This window comes from Garra rufa, chromosome 24, assembly GCF_049309525.1.
Source record: "Garra rufa chromosome 24, GarRuf1.0, whole genome shotgun sequence".
Lineage (NCBI taxonomy): Eukaryota > Metazoa > Chordata > Actinopteri > Cypriniformes > Cyprinidae > Garra > Garra rufa.
Genome location: NC_133384.1, coordinates 29,318,786 through 29,339,767, shown reverse-complemented (window position 1 = coordinate 29,339,767; position 20,982 = coordinate 29,318,786). Strand labels below are relative to the sequence as shown.

At 32.4% G+C, this 20,982-nt stretch overlaps 1 protein-coding gene across 1 annotated transcript in view; it reads right to left on the bottom strand.

Annotated features, from left to right (window-relative positions):
• The window catches only part of dpyda (dihydropyrimidine dehydrogenase a), a 277,186-nt gene that overhangs the window by 23,668 nt on the left and 232,536 nt on the right, over positions 1-20,982 (bottom strand). The window contains exons 19-20 of the mRNA XM_073830591.1: positions 20,409-20,551; positions 4,618-4,797 (exon numbers count right to left, since the gene is read on the bottom strand). Coding sequence (XP_073686692.1) covers positions 4,618-4,797; positions 20,409-20,551 — 323 coding nt within the window. The remainder of the gene's footprint in view (positions 1-4,617; positions 4,798-20,408; positions 20,552-20,982) is intronic.

Here is a 20,982-nt window from a genome sequence, read left to right as displayed (position 1 = left end):
AGAATAATAATAAAAAGCAGTATGTGGTATTTCAATCCACCGCTCTCCTTACACGCGCAGTAATAAAAATTCTTGAATGTCATCTGAAGTACCTCTATTGTATTTCAATTTATTTTTAATTAATTTTCCACGATAAAACAAGACAACACGGACAGGAAATTGAAATGCGGAGCCCGTGGTCGGACAATGTTATATTTCCAGTGAGTTGTGTCAAGCAGGGAGGGCCTCCAGACTGATATTACCTGTCAGCCCACTCTTAGACAACCCCTCCGCTGACTGACAGCTCACCTGTGGCAAGCCGGATGAGCCGGAGAACAGCGAGCACCATCCCAGACACGCTTTATATAAAGCTTGAGAGACAGAGAGAAAGAAAAACAGCGGCAAACTCAAGACAGAAGCGATAAGAAAGGGTGATGGAGGACAGCGAGGGCTACGAAAAAATTTGTTAGCCACAAAGAATAAAAAAAGGCAGTTTGATCACTGCGACGTGAAGGAAAGAAGACGAGAGCTCAGAAGTCTCTGTGGTTGATAAAGTGAAGCCTAAGGGAGCGTTCAGCGAAAGACAAGTTTGTTTTTTTCCTCTCGCTGAGGCAGCGAGCGTCGTTCTCTCAGGGGACCTGCGGTTGGTTTTTTGCTGCCATCTCTAAAACGCTGTGCTTAGGCTGTGCAGCACTGAAACGGTTGCCTGTTTGTGTGTCTGCTGGTCATCTGATGCACTTTCTCCCGGCTAGGCCGGACCGTGGGGGTATTAACACTTGTAAACAGCGGTCTGGCTGCCTGTGCGGCTCAGTGTTGCCTGGCAGGACTATAATGGTAATGAAGCCTTCAGCAAGGTTGTCTTGCCTCACACTGTCAGGGGCCGACACAACGCCCTGGTTAGGGAGAAAGTAGAACAGATGGAGCCTGTGTGTTTGTGTCACCGAACTGCTGCTTATACAGTGTTTTCATCCAATTATAAGATTAAGACTTGGGTGTTTTGAACCAGATGCTTTTCAAATCATTGTTATGCTAGCATTAAAACAGATCTTGAATACAACAAATACAGTAATTCCTTATATTTTCCCTATTTTTCATCAAAAATATCTCAATTTGTGTTCCGAAGACGAACGAAAGTCTTACCGGTTTGTAACAACATGAGTTTAAGTAGTTAGTGATTTGTAATTGTAGTTTTTGGGTGAACTATCTCTTTAGCTAGCAGTAAATTTTATTGGACTGTGTAAAATAAAAGAAAAGAAAAGAAAATAAAAGAATAGAAAAGAAAAGAAAAGAAAAGAAAAGAAAAGAAAAGAAAAGAAAAGAAAAGAAAAGAAAAGATTTTTCTTTTATGCCAAAAATCATTAGGATATTAAGTAAAGATCATGTTCCATGAAGATATTTTGTACATTTTCAACCGTAAATATATCAAAACTTAGCTAGCAGTAAATTAGTTTTGGACTTTGTAAAATAAAATAAAATAAAATAAAAATAAAATAAAATAAAATAAAATAAAATAAAATAAAATAAAATAAAATAAAATAAAATAAAATAAAATAAAATAAAATAAAATAAAATAAAATAAAATAAAATAAAATAAAAAACATAACACAAGGGCGTAGATTTGCTCTGGACATTGGTGGGGACCTATGACTCCACCCCTCATGATGTCATGATGCTTATGACAATTAAAAAAACATACATAGGCTACAAAATACCTAAATAATTTGAAAATATGACTAATTTCTTTTTTTTTTTTCATTTTAAAGTTTGGAAAACATAATTTAAGATGCACAATAAAAAGGTTTGATGATGTATGAGAAAAAACCTTCAGAAAATGTGGTTAGTCGATCTCTGATCTTTTTTTTTTTTAACAAGAACATTGCTTTGAAAAAGGTTGAATGGTCAAAGTCAACAAAATTAAGAAAATTGGATTTTGTGCCTAATGTTTTAAAAATCCGTTTCAAGTGCCTAATGATCACATCTATCAATTAATTTAATAAAAAAGTTTCAAAAGAGTCTTTCATGAGCACCAAGGTTGCATTTATTTGTCAGTAAAAAGAGTAAAACTGAAATATTATTTTTTCTTTTAAAATTATATATATATATATATATATATATATATATATATATATATATATATATATACACACACACACACTACCAGTCAAAAGTTTAGGGTCAGTAAATTTTTCTTCTTCTTTTTTTTTTTTTTTGAAAGAAATTAATACTTTTATTCACCAAGGGTGTGTTAAATTGTGATAAAAAAAAGTGATAGCAAATACTTACATTGTTAGAAAATATTTATATTTTGAATAAATGCTGTTCTTATGAGCTTTTTATTCATCAAAGAACCCTGAAAAAATATCACAATTTCTAAATAAATACTTTGCAGGGCAACTGTTGCAATATATAATCCAATATAGATCCAATATAGATCATTCTAATAATAAATCAGTAAATTAGAACGATTTCTGAAGGATCATGTGACACTTAAGATGGAAGTAATGGCTGATGAAAATTCAGCTTTGCATCACAGGAATAAATTCAATTTTAAAGTATATTACAATAGAAACCATTATTTTATATTGTAATAACATTTCACTTATTACAGTTTTTTTTCTATATTTTTGATTAAATAAATGCAGCACTGATGAGCATAAGAGACTTTCTTTAAAAACATTACAACTCTTACTGACCCCAAACTTTTGACCGGTAGTGTATATGTATATATATATATATAAATATATACATATAGATACATATATATTTACTTTTTTTTTTTTTCAGGATTCAATGAATAGAAAGTTCAAAAGAACAACATTTGTTTGCATCATTTTTTTAAATCAATTTAATGCATATTAATTAATAATAATAATTTTAAAAAAACTTACTGACCCTAGTCTTTTGAACAGTAGTGTAAATCAGAAACACATTTATGGAAAACATTTTTTTTTTTTTTTTTTACCAAAGATACAAATATATATATATACATTCTAAACTAAACAATCTTGGATTTCAATTACGTCATTTTAATATTTGCATAATGAACTATTATCACCTTTTCCTTAAAGGGATAGTTCACCCAAAAATGACAATTCTGTCATTAATTACTCACCCTCATGTCGTTCCAAACCTATAAGATCTTCGTTCATCTTAGCAACACAAATTAAGATATTTTTCATGAATTTCGAGTGATTTCTGACTCACAGAGTCACAACTAGAGAAGAAATTGTTGAATAAAGTCGTTATGTTTGTTTTCTTTGAGCACAAAAAGCATTCTCATAACTGATGTCACATGGACTATTTTAACAATGTCCTTACTACCTTTCTGGCCCTTGAACGTGTTAGTTGTGTTGCTGTCTATGCAGGGTCAGAAAGCTCTCTGATTTCATCAAAAATATCTTAATTGGTGTTCCAAAGAAGAACAAAGATCTAACAGATATGGAACGCCATGAGGGTGAGTAAATAATGATGAACTATCTCTTTAAGAAATACAAATCTATTTTTCTGTAGCGGCTTGCCTGTACAATAGCAGACGTGAAGCACAATGCTTGCATGGTCTAATGTTCATTGATTTTTCTTTCCCTCTCTCAGTTTACAAAAGACCGCCTGTCAGGAGAACATCCCCGTGACCTGTGCGCTCAGTGACTTTTCCTTCTTTTGAGCAGCAACCCTGAATGCAGCCGGGGGGACACGCGGACCGTTGTGTTGCTTCTACACAACCCTCCTCGGCTTTCCCGGCGCCAGTGTTATTGTTGCGCCAATTCCAGCACTAATGTCCTGTCGACATGAAAATGACTTACACTTATCACTGCCTGCTTCTCTTTCGTTTTATTCCTTCATTCCCCGACGCTCATTTGGCATTAGCATTTAAACTATTGCGCTGAGCCGCCTTGCAGTCAGAAGCTGAGAAGTCGCAGCTAGCACGTTAGAAAACACTAGGCGGGCTTCAAAGCTTTTCCCTCGGCTGGTGTATTAGCAGAACGGCTGTGATCTGATAAAGGCCTTTAATTCGCCGCTTTGAAAGGAGTTTACTGAAGTTTTTGCTCATTTACATGCCGCCTAATATTCCTTGTGCACAAATAATGAGGGAGATTACCGAGGGCTGAACGTACACGTGAAGTACAAACCATTAAACGCGTGAACAGCTGCCTTTGTCGAATCTCATTTTTTTCTTGCTGCTGTTATGTAAATGGCATGTGCGAGGAAAAAGATATAAAATAAACCAATTACTTTCTCCCATAAGTCAAACTTTGGCGTGGCGTACTTTAACCTTAGTGCTCAGTTTGTGCTTCCTTTTACCAGACGAAGCGGAAACATAACGACTGAGCGCTGCACTATAATGTTCTTTCACCTTTGAGATTGCAGAAGTGCAAGCGGCCACTTTGTGTATTGGACAGCGCTGTTATTACGTGGATTTTTACAAACTAACAACAAGCAAATGGATGGATGCAAGTCCGAGGGTTTAACGCTAATGCTGCATTAATGAGCACTTGTTCCTAAAGCTGTAGAATTATGGGAATTACGTTTAGCTCCTTAATGGCATGTCGGAGGACTGTAATAAGGAAAACAACGTGAGAGGAAAGCCGGGGAGTAATCATCAGTAAAAGGGTGTTTTAAAACAACTGTGAAGTCTCTCACCTTTCCTTTGACTTCCTCTAGTGTGGCCACAGGCTTTCCTTTCTGATGGCGGGCTGTTGGAGGTGACTGGCCGTCCCAGTTTTGGAGCTCCTCGATGCTTTTGAGGTAGAGCAGGGCTTTTAGACCAGTGCAGTAGTCTTCGATTACAGTGAAGTCCTGGTTTTGTACTGCACTGCACACCTGTGTTAAAAAAACACAAGTTTAGTGCATACAGTGCCTTGCAAAATTATTCAAAATGTTTGTTTTGTTGCAGCATTATGTTAAACTGCTTTAAATTACTTTTTTCCCACATCAATCTACATCTCATACACCATAATGACAAAGCACAAAACAGGTTTGTAACAACTTTGCAAAAATATTAGAAATAAAAAAACGGAAAAGATCCCGTTGCATAAGTATTCATACTCACATTTCTGGGACACCACTAATAAGCTACTAAATATATTGTAGTAGCCTAAAACTTTTGTACAGCTGCTCTGCAACAATTTGTATTGTAAAAAGCGCTATACAAATAAACTTGAATTGAACTGAATTGAATTGACACTCGAAATTTAGCTCAGGAGCATTCATATTGCTTCTAGATGTTACTACACTTCGAGTGGAGTTAAACTGTGGCAAATTCATTTGAATGAGTTTGATTTAGAAAGGCACACACCTCTCAGAAAAGGTCTAACAGCTGAAAATGCATATCAGAGCAAAAACCAAGTCCTGAGGTCAAGATAACTGCCTGTAGAGCTCAGTGACAGACTTGCGTTAAGGCAATGATCTAGGGAAGAGTTCAGAAAAAAATCTGCTGCATTGAAGGTTCACAGAAGCATGTAGCCTCCATTATCCATAATGGAAGACGAGTGGAACAACTAGGACTCTAGAAAAGTCTGCCAGCCCCCATCCAAGCTGACAGAGCTTGAGAGGTGAAAAGGTGAGGCAAAGAATGGCAGATAATTGCCAAATGCAGATGTGTAAAGCTTGTCACATCATACCCAAAAAGACTTGAGGCTGTAAAGGTGCTTCAACTATGTACTGAGTTAAGGGTATGAATACTTATGCAATGTACTTACTTCAGTGTTTTATTTTTAATAAATTTGTAAAATTAGCAAATCAGGTTTTTGTTTTGTCATTATTATGGTGTATGGAGTGTAAATTGATGTGGGGAAAAACTAATTTAAAGCAGTTTAAAATAATGCTGCAACAAAACAAAATGTGAAAAAAATGAAGGGGTATGAATACTTTTGCAAGGCACTGTATATGGATAGACTAATGCAAGGTTAAATCTGACTTGCAACATTTCCCAATTCTATGTTCCATAACATTTCTGTCCTCTCTCCAATACCATGCTATAAATAAAAGGGCAAAATGTCTAAAGGAAAATCACAATACACATACTAAGTGTAAAATATTCCCACAACCGATAAATATCACTGTTGTCTTGAGAATTCACACGTGTAGCCCTTGACTGTAAACAAACAAAAATAAATAAATACATTTACAAATTAAATAAATAAATTCAAGTATAAAATACATTTATTAAACAAAAGCAGAAATGTTGCATGCAACGAAAATCAATCTACATGCAACATCTTCATGTTTGCAACAGCAAAAATAAATATATTAATTAATATAAGCAAATAAATAAAATAAAATAATGAATTGATATAAAGTAAAAACTAAAAACACATCAACAAATAAGTGAACTAATGTACTAACCAGACTTTTACATATAATGAAAATCAATTTACATGCAACATTGTCAGGTTTGTAACAGCAAAAAATAAATAAATAAATAAATGAAATATTACATTTATATATAGTAAATGCTAAAAACACATAAACAAATCAATTAAATTCCTTTGAATAAAATAAAATAATTTAAAAACTAAAAACACAAAAATAACATAAAATAATTTTGGAACACTTATAATGAAAATCAATTTACATGCAACATCTTCAGTTTTGCAACAGCAAAAAGTAAATAAATAAAATAGATTCATTAAAATAATAAATTGCTGTAAAAAATTAAAAAGAATACAAATTAAAAACACATCCACCAATAAATTAAATTCCTTATTAAAATAAAATAAAATAATAGCATGACTTTTTGTATATAATAAAAATTAATTTACATGCAGCATCTTCAGGTTTTCAACAGCAAACATACATAAACAAACAAACAAATAAAATAAAACAATTAATTAATTAATTAATTAATTAATTAAAACAATAAATTGCCATACGTAAAAATTAAAAACACATCCACAAAGAAATTAAATTTCTTTTAATAAGATAAAATAAAATAAAATAAAATAATCTAAAAACAAAAAACACACACACACAATATATATATATATATATATATATATATATATATATATATATATATATATAAAATGATAAAATAATAATAATAAAAAAATAAATAAAAAATGAAATAAAATAAAATAAAATAATGTTGGAATGCAAAAGCAGAAATGATGTATATATGTATATATATATATATATATATATATATATATATATATATATATATATATATATATATATATAATAAAAAAGTAAGTATAAACCTAAAAAACAAATTAAATTCCTTTTAATAAAATAAAATAAAATAATTTTGGAACACAAAAGAAAATCTATTTACTTGCAAGGTCTTCAGATTGGCAACAGGAAAAAAAAGAGATAAAATTAATAAAAGTAAGTAAAGTCAACAAATAAATTAAATTCCTTTTAATAAAATATTTTTTTTTGTAACAAAAGCATAAATGTTGCATGTACTAGCCAGACTTTTGCATATAATGAAAATCTATCTACACATAAAATCATCAGGTTTGCAACAGCAAAATAAATGAATGAATGACAAAAAAAAAAAAAAAATTTAATTTGTTAAAACAGTCTAAATTCATTTGAGTAAATGAGTAAATAAATTCTTTTTGAAGCATTTATTTTTGAAGTTGTTGAATAAATATGTTTGTAGGGCTCAAACCGACAATCTTCCAGATACCAGGTCACACCATTAACCACCAGTCTACATTACAGCATGCACACTAACAAACACATGCAAACAAATATATGCACATCCAGGGAAAGAAAGAAACAGAGGTCATTAAAACATGTGCCATCCTTCAAAGGAAGCTAGAAAAGACAAACGTCAGCAAGCTGAATCAAAGCAGTACTACGACGCACATGCTCTGAAATGCTGAATACAATTGACCTTAAGAGAAATCTAATTCATTCTCTCATTACCGGCAGGGCACAGACGAGGCCGATAACGCAGAGCTTATGCTCACTCATCAAGCGCACGTCAGCACGCGCCCGAGCCCTTTCCATTGACTCTGTTACGCTTCTGTAGCTCAGAGACTGTGATATGCAGCAAGCGCTCGAAGCCCGGCTTTGTGCAAGTGTCTACGCCACTTCAGATGGCAGTCACACCGCGTCTTAAGGAAGCAGATAAGACATGCTTATCTCCTGGCGCTATCGCCGATCTGACATCAGCCGGAGTCGGCCCGAGAACTGCCTTCTTTCACAGGATTAGCATTCAGTCGCTTTGCAAACGCTCACAGCTGGTTCCTGACTCGACACATAGACCTTTGGATCTCGACTTTCTCTGAGCTTGTATCTGATATCTGGGATTGGGTTTGAAAAAAGGTTCTTATTCATAAGCAGTTCAAATTTTGGGATTGATTTTTTTCCCCTTTAACAGTTCGGAACATCTTGAACTTGAACGTCTGCGCTCCTCCATAGATGCAGATGAAAAAGCGCTCTGAAACACTATAGACAGAGATTCAGAGATCAAACTAAAGCATGACAGCAAAGGAATGAGTTTTGAGTTGGAATCTGAATTGAATGTGATGACTGAGAAAGGCAAAATAATATACTAACACAATAAATAGACACTTATCTTAACTCAACTGCACTGTTGCTGCTGATCACATGCAGCAGAAAGTGCAATCAGAGTAGTTGAATATGCAAAAGAATCAGTCACAAAGTATCAGTCTGAAGGAATTTAATGCCCTTTTGTGCCGCGCTATGAAATTTGATTATTTAAAAAATGTAAAAATAAATAGAAAATGAAAATATATACTCTCTGAGTTGCAAAAATATATACATCATCTTTATTATACACACATATATAATATACTATACAGGTTAAATTGGTATTATAATAACTTAAAATAACTAATTAATATTTCTAGTTATTTTATATAATTCTAAATTATATATATATATATATATAATTATATTTATATATAAGAACAGCATTTATTCAAAATATAAATCTTTTCAAACAATATAAGTATTTTCTACTACATTTTATCAATTTAACACATTAATCAAAGTAATAATTTCTTTAAAAAAAAGAAAGAATAAAATTTTACTGAATCCAAACTTTTGAACAGTAGTGTACTGTATATTTAAAAAAAAAACTATTTTAAATAAATGCTGTTTTTTTTTAAGATTTTTTTTTTTTCCTGAAAAAGTTTCCCCCCAAAAATTAAGCAGCACAACCGTTTTCAACACTGATAATAAATCAGCATATATATTACTTGAATAAAATATATAAATATATATATATATATATATATATATATATATATATATATATATATTGAATCCAAACTTTTGAACAGTAGTGTATATTGTTAGAAAAGATTTCTATTTTAAATAAATGCTGTTGTTCTTTAAGATTTTATTGATCAAAGAATCCAGAAAGTAAAAAAAAAAAAAAAAAAAAATATATATATATATATATATATATATATATATATATATATATATATATATAGAGAGAGAGAGAGAGAGAGAGAGAGAGAGCGTTACTTACAATAAATCAATATATAACCATATACAAAACTGCTTTGCTGTAGTGATAAATCTATTATTTTATCTAAATTTAATATGATGAGTATCTGAACAAATAACAATTTTACAATAGCTCTGGTTCCCCTTATGCCGAGTTCAGACTGCATGATTTTAGCCCCGATTTTGACTCGCCGACAGGTTTTGAGAAATCGCCGACAAATGCCCGAAATCACAGGCAAATCGGTGCTCGTTAACGCAAGTGACAATCACACAGTGTGAACTATCAAAGACGCGATCTGAGAGAATCGCCGACGTGTCGCCGACACCCGTGAGATATTTGGCATGCTAAATATCTGGACCTGTCGGCGATTCAAAATCATGGCGTGTGAAAGGTGATCTGACTGAACATAACGTCGGCGATTTCCTACAGCCAATGAGACAGCAACATCCAGGTCAGCGGGAAGTTGGGGGAGGAGTTACGAAGGTATAGACCACAATATCAACAAGAATAGCTTCTGCTTCTTTTCTTTTCGCTGCAAATGAGTGCACATGCAATTTGTATGACAAGCTTCTTGCGGGCTACCATTTTTTTATAATAATACCAGTCTCATGTGAGAACTTCTACGCCTGACCTCGCGTTGTTTCCATGTCACTTCTCGTGTGTGTTTGGTTGTGAGACGTAGTTTGCGGACCGGGACAAAGTTGTCGGCGATTCTTCCGATTGTAAAGTCATGCAGTGTGAAACCCCCTGTCGCCGATCCATCATGCAGTGTGAACACAGCAGCGACGGAATGCTACCCCAGATAGTCATGCAGTGTGAAAACATCTGTGACGCTATTGCTTTCAAAATCGTGCAGTCTGAACTCGGCATTAGGGGGCGTGCTGCACACTTTGAGAACCAATGGCATTATTGTACTGTATACTTAATGCTAATGAGACCAGCCATAAAACTAGAACAATTAAAGTTGTACATTCGAATGCTTAACGTTATAATAAATTGCACTTTAATTAAAAAAAAAAAAAAAAAAAACTACCAAAAATAGCACTGTTTTTGTTTAGTGAGAAAGGAGTAGGCAGCAAATGAAATCGTTAAGTGGAATCAGAAGCAGAATCATTAAATCCCTAACAATTCCCAGCCATCCTCCCTCCTCCTCACAGTTACAACGCAGACTTTCTCAAGGGGGAAATGAGGGCCGCAGATCATCGTCCACGCCACGTCATTTGTATATTTAAAAACGAAATCCCACGTGGCATACCTCACATTGTGAAAATGGAGGCATCTACACTGGCCAGCTCATCTCTGGGAAATGTGTTTTCATGAGGATTTTCATTTGCATTAAGCTTGTTTCTCGTTTACACCACAGTTCGTATCTGCACATTGGGTTTTCGTTTTTCGAACCGGTTTGATGACATTTCACCTTGATTTAACATCAACAAATACACGAGTCCACTGATGCCTGGCGAGTAGTTTAACAATTGATTTGTAATTATTGTAGTTAACAGAGCAGACGACCATCAATAGGACAGCGTTTTTCACAGGTATGTGAGGATTCAGGGCTCTTACAGAGGGGTATATTGTTGAATAGATATGAATAGATATGTGCCAGGACCGTTTGTGTTCTCTATTTACAGATGTATTTAGCGAAAACCGTGGGTTTTGAGCTAACAAATGATTCATTATGATGAAAAGAGCTGCAAATAAGACTAAACTGCATGATCCTGCGTCTGACGGGGCTGTAAAATCCCAGGCTTGTTGCTCAGCGAACAGGAGTCGCTGCCCATTATTGCTTTTCATTTGATGCAGAACATCAAAGATATCCTGACCCGGAGTATTTAGCGCTAATGTGGCTGAGTCCTGAAATAAATCTGAAGTGAGAATTTCTAAGTAGTTTCCAGGCAATTGAGACGGCAGGTCCTTTTTATCTGCTCTGAAAACTGTGGTGGTGCATTGATTTCGACTCCTTCTGAGATCTCAGACGCTTTTAGATTCAGTGCTCCTGCTCTTTCCATCTCCCTCTACCCTCATCTCGCTCTCTCTTTCTCTCTCTCTCTTCTTTTTCTATCTGCTCTTTTATTTCCCGCAATAAAATCCTGGCATTTAGCCGTGCACCATCTCCCCCAAAGAGATTGGGTTTGGCATCCAAATGTTACAATGACTATGCATGAAGCTCTTGTCCTTTTTGATTAGCACAGATTGACCAACGGAAATATATACGAGCAACTGATATTTTGTCTAGCGCTTCAGGTAAAAGACTGTGTATCTTTATAGAAGTCACTGGAAGTAAATACGTTTCACAAGCCAGTGAACCAGGGACTATATTTAGTCAATACAGTCTAGATTGGTGTCTAACAAGAGGGTGTGACCTTTACCCTTTTGTCTACGGATATAAGCAGTTTTGTGTGTGTATTCACAAATGGAAAAACCTCTGAATTTAAAACTCAGCCAAAAAAGAAAACATTTTTCATAATTTACTCTCCCTCATTAGTTCCAAACCTGTATGATTTTTTGTTTTGTTTTGCAGAACACAAAAAACAAATCACAACATGGCCTTGTTGTATTTGTCATAAACACATACTGTTGACAAATCATTCTCTCTACTTTTTAATGTTGATGTAAAGCAGTTTTTTACACAAATAAACACAGTAAACATTGCAGTTTAGTGTGGTTTTGAAAACCAGATGGTACTTAAAAGTGCTGGATATGTTATGAACCTGTTTTTAAGGGCTATATGATTTCTGTCATGCGGAAAACATGGATGGAATCGTGGAATTCAATCATAAAAATTTAATTTACTGAATTTACGCTTTTTTGAGAAAAAACATAAAAATCATATCATAAACAAACAAACAGAAAGTTGAAGGTCTTCACAGCAACTCATCAAAATAAAATTTTGGTTTAACTTGAAGAAATTGTGACAGAGATATATTACTTAATGTAATGACAGTACTATTACTAATAATACAATTATTATTAAAATATATCTTTTAAGCAATATTTACCATAAAAATATTTACCAGAAAAATGTAAATAACACAGTTTAATAAATAAATAAATAAATATTATTTTAAAACTAAATAAAATGTTAATGTAAAAAAATAAATAAAATTAATAAATAATAATTAAAAAAACTATTTTAAAGTGCCTTAAAAAGTAATTTTTTGTTAAATTTTATTTAAAAAATAGTGTACGTTTCATTACTTTTTCATGACAATTAATTTGACATGCTTTTTGATGTGTGTGTGTGTGTGTGTGTGTGTATATATATATATATATATATATATATATATATATAGTGTAATACAAAAATTGGTAAAAATTAAATAAATAAAATAAATAAATTTGAGAAAAAATAAAACGTATTTTAAAAATGTAATTTTTGTTAAACTTTTAATAACTTGCTGTTTCATGATTTCAATTAATTCAACATGCTTTTCAATCAATATTTTCAAATTTACCCATAAAACAGTGTAAAAAACACACACACACACACACACACACACACACACACACACACACACACACACACACACACACACACACATGGATTTACATAAAATGACAAAATCATTATGTTTTCTAAGCCCTTTCTATAAACACAGACTCTCAATTTTTAAATGTTAAATGTTTCAGTAATAAATATTACTTTAAAACTAAATAAAATGTTTCAAAATTATTACAGTTTGATCTGAGGTTTGCAACATTACACATTAGATCGATGTTCCACAAAGTTTCCATAACATTTTATTTTGGCTGTATAAAAATAAGACATATTTGCAACTAAAATGATCTAAAATTTAATCTAAACACATCAACAATAAATAAACTACATGTCATGTCTAGTTAAATATGTAAAAAAATATACAGAAAATTGCACTGTAATGCAGCCTAACTGCAACCAAAAAGCAAACACTGTAAAACATTATGTGCTTTATGAGTTGTTAAAAGTCCATATTATTGTCGAAAAAAAAATAAAAAAAATAAAATCACCCCTCTCTGTGTAAACATAGAAGCAGTTTGAAATAAAATGACAAATTCCTGATGCTTTTAGAGTATATATGTGTTTAAATGTTTGATTTGAATGTTACTTTAGAACAAAATATAAAATTTCTGCTATATGTAAATGTAACTAAAACATTCCAAAAACTCAGTATAATGATATTTGCATCTGATTATATAAAAAGATCTAAAAGTTAACCTAAAATGATCTAAATATGTAAACTGCACATTATGTTTTGCTAACAATATTTGAAAAACATTCACTAATCCACAATGTTATACTGTAATGTGACCTAACCGCAAGCAAAAGCAACAGTGTAAATCTGCAGTATGCTTTCTGTGGCGGATTCTAACAGAGTTGCTTGTTAAAAGCTGGCTTTGTGTTGTCGACAAATCTTTTGTTTTTTCCTCCTCTCTATGGAAACATTTAGCAGTGTGAAACGAAATTACAAAATCCTGATGTTTTCTGGGCCACAAGTCATTTTTACTACTTGATGACGGTCTCTTTATTGCAGCTCGCAACTGTTTACATGCACCGGGAAGGACCCAAATTACAGTGTGGATCATTAAGATTGAACCAGCTCTGCCATTAGTGAAATATTGCTCCATTGCCCCCAAAGACCTCCCTATGAAAACGCTGTCCTGATCTCCTACAGCTGCCACTAAATGCAGCTATTTTACTGTCTCATTATGACAGGCGGAAATCTATCATAACAGCCCAATCTTATTAAAGCAGCAGACATTATACTTTACAACAACACGGTGAGTGTGAACGTTTGACATCATTGCTTCAGTAAATAAAAGTCATTTGACTTTGTTAGGCTTTTTCTTAAGCTAGCAGCATTCCAAGATCTTTTCCCTTTTTTTCTGGAATAATAAAGGCGCTAAACACAGGTGAGTTACTTTTACACTTACACACATGAAAGTCAATACGGCACCACGAGGAGCCCCGGATCCCCTACAGGGTGATTGCAAAGCGATGTATTCGGTAATGAATCAACTAAAGAGTATCGATCGACAAGCAGATCACATTAGCTGCGGTAGAATAAAGTACATGGGCTCGCAGAAACCCGCTAACGTTTCAGCAATGTAGGTTATCAGCTCTCCTGCTTTGTCAAATGATGCTATGTACTGAGAATCAAGACAGAAGCATTCAAATATGAAAAATTAATTAAATTTAGTCACCCTAATGACACCCTAATACCTAATGTTTTAAAAAAAAAAATAATATATCAGTGGTTTTTGGCTTCAGTGTTATTCAGACCTTAATAAATTTGAAAATAAAATAGTTTTAGTTCTGCAAAACAAAGAAAGTTATACAGGTTTGGAATGACATGAGAAAAAAAAATATTATTTATGTTTTTAAATATGGTTTTTAATTTTAGTTAGTAAAATAAGAAACGTTGCCTTCACAATGGAAATAAAATAAGTGACAATTTTTTTTTTTTTTGTATAATTTAACCTTAATTGTATTTTAAGTAAAACAAAAATATAGATGGTTTTAATTTTAGTTAGTTAAACTAAAATAAGAAACTACATTTTATTTCAGTTAACCTTTATTTTATTTCAAGTAACAATTTTCATTTTGTTTTAATGGTTTTAATTTTAGTTAAACTAAAACAAGAAATGTTGCCTCAAGAACAGAAATACAATAAGTGACAAATAAGTTTTTTTATATTTTAATTTAACCGTTATTTTATTTCAAGCAAAAAAATAAATAAACATGATTTAATATTAGATAGTTACAGTAAAATAAGAAATAATGCCTTAAGAACAGAAATAAAATAAGTTACAAATATGTTTTTTTTACATATTTTATTGATTTAACCATTATTTTATTTCAAGTAAAAACATACGTTTTCAAATATGATTTGAATTTTAGTTAAACTAAAATAATAAATGTTACATTGAGAACAGAAATAAAACAAGTGACAAATAAGTTTTTTTTTTTTTTACATTTTATTTAATTTAACCTTTATTTTTTCAAGTAATTTTTTTTATATGGTTTTCATTTTAGTTAAATTAGAAATGTTGCCTTAATAATGGAAATAAGTCACAGATAATTTTATATTTTCTGTTTTCATTTTAATTTTTGTTACTGTTTCAGTAATGATATTATGTGCTTTTGTAATTTTTTATATAGTTTTTACAAATTTTATAGCAGTTTTAGTTTATTTTAGTATATCAATTTAGATTTGGTCAACTATCATAACCCAGTTACAGATCATTTTTTGTAATCCAAATATTAAATCACTCAATTATAAAACCAATTGATTAAATGTGAACCTGATTTGCTAAAACAAATATTTCAAATTCATCTCAATGCGAAACCTTTTTAAATTTCATTTCAAGTAACAAAAATGTTTTTTTAAGGGTTTGAATCTTTGTTTTAGTTTTAGTCATCTATCATAACCCTGTTACAGATAATTTTTTGTAATCCAAATATTAAATAATACTTAAATACTTGATACTTAAATCTTAATAATGTACAATTTGCAAATGAATCATTTACTTAAACCAATTCTCCTAAATGATCCAACCCATCTGCAAACATTTGTAAATCACTCAATTATAAAACCAAGTTGATTAAATGTGACCCTGGACCACAAAACCAGTCATAAGGTTAAATTTTACAAAACTGAGATATATACATCACATGAAAGCTCAATAAATAAGCTTTCTATTGATGTATAGTTTGTTAGGATAGGACAATATTTGGCCGAGATACAACTATTTGAAAATCTGGAATCTGAGGGTGCAAAAAAATCAAAATACTGAGAAAATCACCTTTAAAGTTCTCCAAATTAAGTTCTTAACAATGCATATTACTAATCAAAAATTACATTTTGATAGGTTTACAGTAGGAATTTTACAAAAAAATCTTAATGTAACATGATCTTTACTTAATTTCCTAATGATTTTTGACATAAAAGTAAAATCAATAATTTTGACCCATACAATGTATTTTTGGCTATTGCTACAAATATACCCCAGCGACTTAAGACTGGTTTTGTGGTCCAGGGTCACAAATGTGAACCTGATTTGCAAAAAAAATCAATTTCATCTTAATGCGAATCTGAGCAGTCACTAGTGGTGTATCTGACATTACTGCGACATCCACGATTTGTGTGGAATATGGCAAAACCACAGCAATGAACGTTGAGTTATGATTTTAATAAAGTATCTACTGTTCTCCGGGATCCCATGCATCATTTGAATAGAAAGATTTGTCTTTTCCACACACATTCGCTTGACTTTTAGAGAAATTTAAAGCCGAGAGACCGCAGGTATCGCACGATTATCTTTACGGTTTAGTTAATGGGATAAATCAGGCTCTGGTATCCACATACCCTATATATTCTGTCTTCAATAACCAAGAAAAGTCAAAACTCCACAGGTTCAACACTATTCGATCCGGAGAAATCAATACAGGATATGAATGGACTTCATTATATTATTTGTTCTTGGGAGAATACTTCTGATGTGGCGCCGAATCGATGTGTCTGCTTAGAAACAATAGCGCGAGTGCCTACGGCGTTTGTGTTTACACCGAGACGTTTCACGTCTTTTGAAGAGCCTGATTCTCCCATTCACTTGTTCCGTGTCCCTTCAGATGCGACTACAAGTCTCGCTGATTGCAACAGTTCGAATTACGGCGCATTCTCAAAGGTACTGCGTTCTCCATTGACCCGGGCCTGACCTGAATTCGGTAGGCGTGCGGGGAACGAAACCAAGCCAGGCCCGGTTGAGCAGGTTTTATCCTGGAGGATAAAACATTGCAAAGGATCTGTAGAGGAAGCAGCAATCAGATCGGTGCTGATGAAGCACACGGGTGCGTGTTGCATGCGGTCTCTCAGCAGTCAGACGCTTTGATGTGTCTGAAAGGACGCGTGCCGCAGCGTGTGTTCTCCGCAAACTCATCTTCCAGATCCAAACCCCGCGATTCACAGCGCTAATCCTCCGCTAAACCCAAAATATTAACACAAAAACACATTTCCTTTCATCGCTGGCAGGAAGATCTCTAAAGCAGGAAAAGCATCACAAATAGCGATTATATTGTGTAAGATGAAATACAAATTATGGCTTTTTAAAGGCGGCGGATCTGTAATTGAAAGCATTATGATTCTATCAAGAGCTTGAGTTATTCTGTAATTAAATTTTCATATTAACTCAAAGGACAAACGTCTGAATGCAAAAAAGCTCTTCAGATCCCAAGTGTTCCCGGCGAACAGGTAGGAGAGGGAAAGACATTACCGAAACATTAAATCAACCCTTAAAAATAGTAAATGCATTTATTCAAAGATAGAGAATCAATTTGCATACAGATTCTCTATTTGATTACTCCCCAGACACGGCCAAACCATGATGTGGAGAGTTTAGAAACACTTTTCAATCTGCAATCTAAATATTATGCTTAACTATACTGTATCTCATTTAGGACAAAGTTTTCTAATTAAAACTTTGTATACAGCTGAGACGAGTGCAGGGCTGACAATACCAATTAAAAGTAATTGCGTATCAATGCGCAAACACAATGTGCGCCGTGATAAATTGTGTCATAAACTATAAACATATTCGGACTTGGGTTGCATTGATTATTAATTATGCTGACGTCACACAACAAACAACTTCTTCCAGGTTCTAATGAGCTGTTAAGTATTTTATAGACTGATAATGTTTGTTAATGTGAATGAAAGCTATTAGAAGCAATCTACTATTTCAGAGAGTGAGGGACATCTTGCATATGGATCAAAGACACCCAAAAAAGTGATTTTATGTCCATAGAAGTGTCTAATTTTAAGGTTGAAAGTTTTTGGAGAATAATCTGGTTGAAATAATGTTACATTGTCATTTAGTGTAACAGAATATTTATGTAAAAATTCAAACAACATGCTTATTCTGACTTAAAGATATAAAAGAATAAGGGAGCATATTAAATTGTATTGTGCTTACTCACCAATGGGCAAAACCTAGGATAGTGGCAAATGTTAAAAATGTAGAATTACATTTATTAGTGTTTGGGGTGAAAGTGTTTTGTATTTTAATATGTCATAAATTGATTTTTGTTGTAAATATGCCTGAAAAGATAGTTACACTGGATGGCATTTTAGTGGGTGTCTTCTGTAAATTAGAGAAAAAAGTATATATATATATTTTTTTTTTGCAAAAATGCAATTAAATTAAACGGAAAACTTTTTCAATTTTTTGGGAAAAACAACACAATTGAAAGCAGTATTACACCTATTTTATTCTCACATTATTAATATAAAATCATCTTTAGATCATATTTGACTTCATATTTGAAAAAGCACACTGCTGTTTAAAAAGTTTGGGATCTGTAAGTTTTTGCATGTCTTATGCTCATCAAGGCTGCATTTATTTGATAAAAAATACAGAAAAAACAGTAATATTGTATTATATTGTAATATTGTATTGTATTGTAATATTGTAATACAGAAATATTATTACAGTTTAAAAAAATGGGTTTCTATTTTAATATATCTTAAAATATAATTTATTTCTGTGATGCAAAGCTGAATTTTTATCAGCCATTACTCCAGTCTTCAGTGTCACATGATCCTTCAGAAATCATTCTAATATGCTGATTTATGTTTAATGTTGAAAACAGTTCAGGATTTTAGGATTCTTTGACGAATAAAAAGTTAAACAGCATTTATTCAAAATAAATATTTTCTAACAATATAAGTCTTTACTATCACTTATAACCATTTTAACACATCTTTGGTGAATAAAGGTATTCATTTCTTTCAAAGAAACCAAAGAATGCAAATTTACTGACATCAAACTTTTAAATGGTACTTTTTTCCCCCCACAAAATTTCTATTTTAAATAACTGCTGTTCTCTTTAACTTTTTATTTATTAAAGAATCCTGAAAAAAGAATCACAGTTTCCAACTAAATATTAAGCAGACATTGATAATCAAACATTGATAATAAATCACCATATTAAAATGATTTCTGAAGAATCGTGTGACACTGAAGACTAGAAAAATGATGCTGAAATTTCAGCTTTTCATCACAGGAACAAATTTTAAAATAAATGTACATAGTAAACAGTTATTTTACATTGAAATAATATTTCACAATATTACTTTTTTTCTGGAGTTTTCGATTAAATAAATGCAGCCCTGATGAGCAAAAGAAATTTCTTTTAAAAATATTCAAAATCTTACTAATCCCAAACGTTTGAACGGCAGTGTACAATTTTGAATATTTTATCAAACTTAATTAACATTGTTGAACCTACTTAAAATACTTTTTTTTTTATCTAACTGCAACTTAACAGCATTATTTTTTCACATAGAGCATTCTATGGTGGTCTTATTAATATAAATCATCATTAGATCATATGTGACCCTGGACCACAAAACCAGTCATAAGGTCAAATTTTACAAAACTGATATGTATACATCATATGAACGCTCAATAAATAAGCTTTCTATTGATGTATAGTTTGTTAGGATAGGACAATATTTGGCCCAGATACATCTATTTGAAAATCTGGAATCTGAGGGTGCAAAACAATCAAAATACTGAGAAAATTACCTTTAAAGTTGTCCAAATTAAGCTCTTAACAATGCATATTGCTAATCAAAAATTACATTTTGATATATTTATAGTAGGAATTTTACAAAAAAATCTTCATGGAACATGATCTTTACTTAATTTCCTAATGATTTTTGGCATAAAAGAAAAAAACAATAATTTTGACCCATACAATGTATTTTTGGCTATTGCTACAAATATACCCCAGCGACTTAAGACTGGTTTTGTGGTCCAGGGTCACATATTTGACTTCATATTTGTAAAAGTGCATGGAATGCTTTCATGAAAAAGTCCAAATGGCCTTATTATACCAATATCTTCAGCCCTACACCAAGCATTTTGTTCATTTTCAGCTCAGTTTGAATGAAGTGATAATATAAACCATCCGGATGTGATAATGCACAATGTCTTGGACTGAGATTCAACCACTTACCTGTAAGACTGAGGCTCCTGCATGAAGGAACTGCAATCCGGATTCTGCAGAATCGATGCCCCCGGTGGCCAGAATGGGAAAACCGGGAAGAGCTTTCGCTATGGCGGACACTGCTCGCAATGCAATTGGCCGGATGGCATTTCCTGCACAGATGCAAGGGAAAAACAAGTATATAAATTGATGAAAATAAAATTAGTTACAAAAATAAAATCTAAAGTAAAATAAAATAAAGTAATGTGAAGATCACTTGGGTGGATGGTCTACAGCTGATAAAATTAAATAAAATTAAATAATAAAAAAGATCTCAGATCTCATTTGGATGGTCTACAGCAGACTGTGAATTATCTTCGTTAAATGGCGTCTCACCCTCTAAAATTTCAGGCTGAGATTCTCTAGGGAGCGCTGCGCCTCCTTACATTACACCCTTTATTTATTTACCTGAGACGCAATGTCTTGAATAAAATTAAAACCTCTGATCTGATCCCGCTGACAGACGGGGCCGTTTATCACATTAGATTTAACTTCATTTCACTGGCAGCCTTTTTTCCCCTCATTGATCAGTGGGAGACATTGT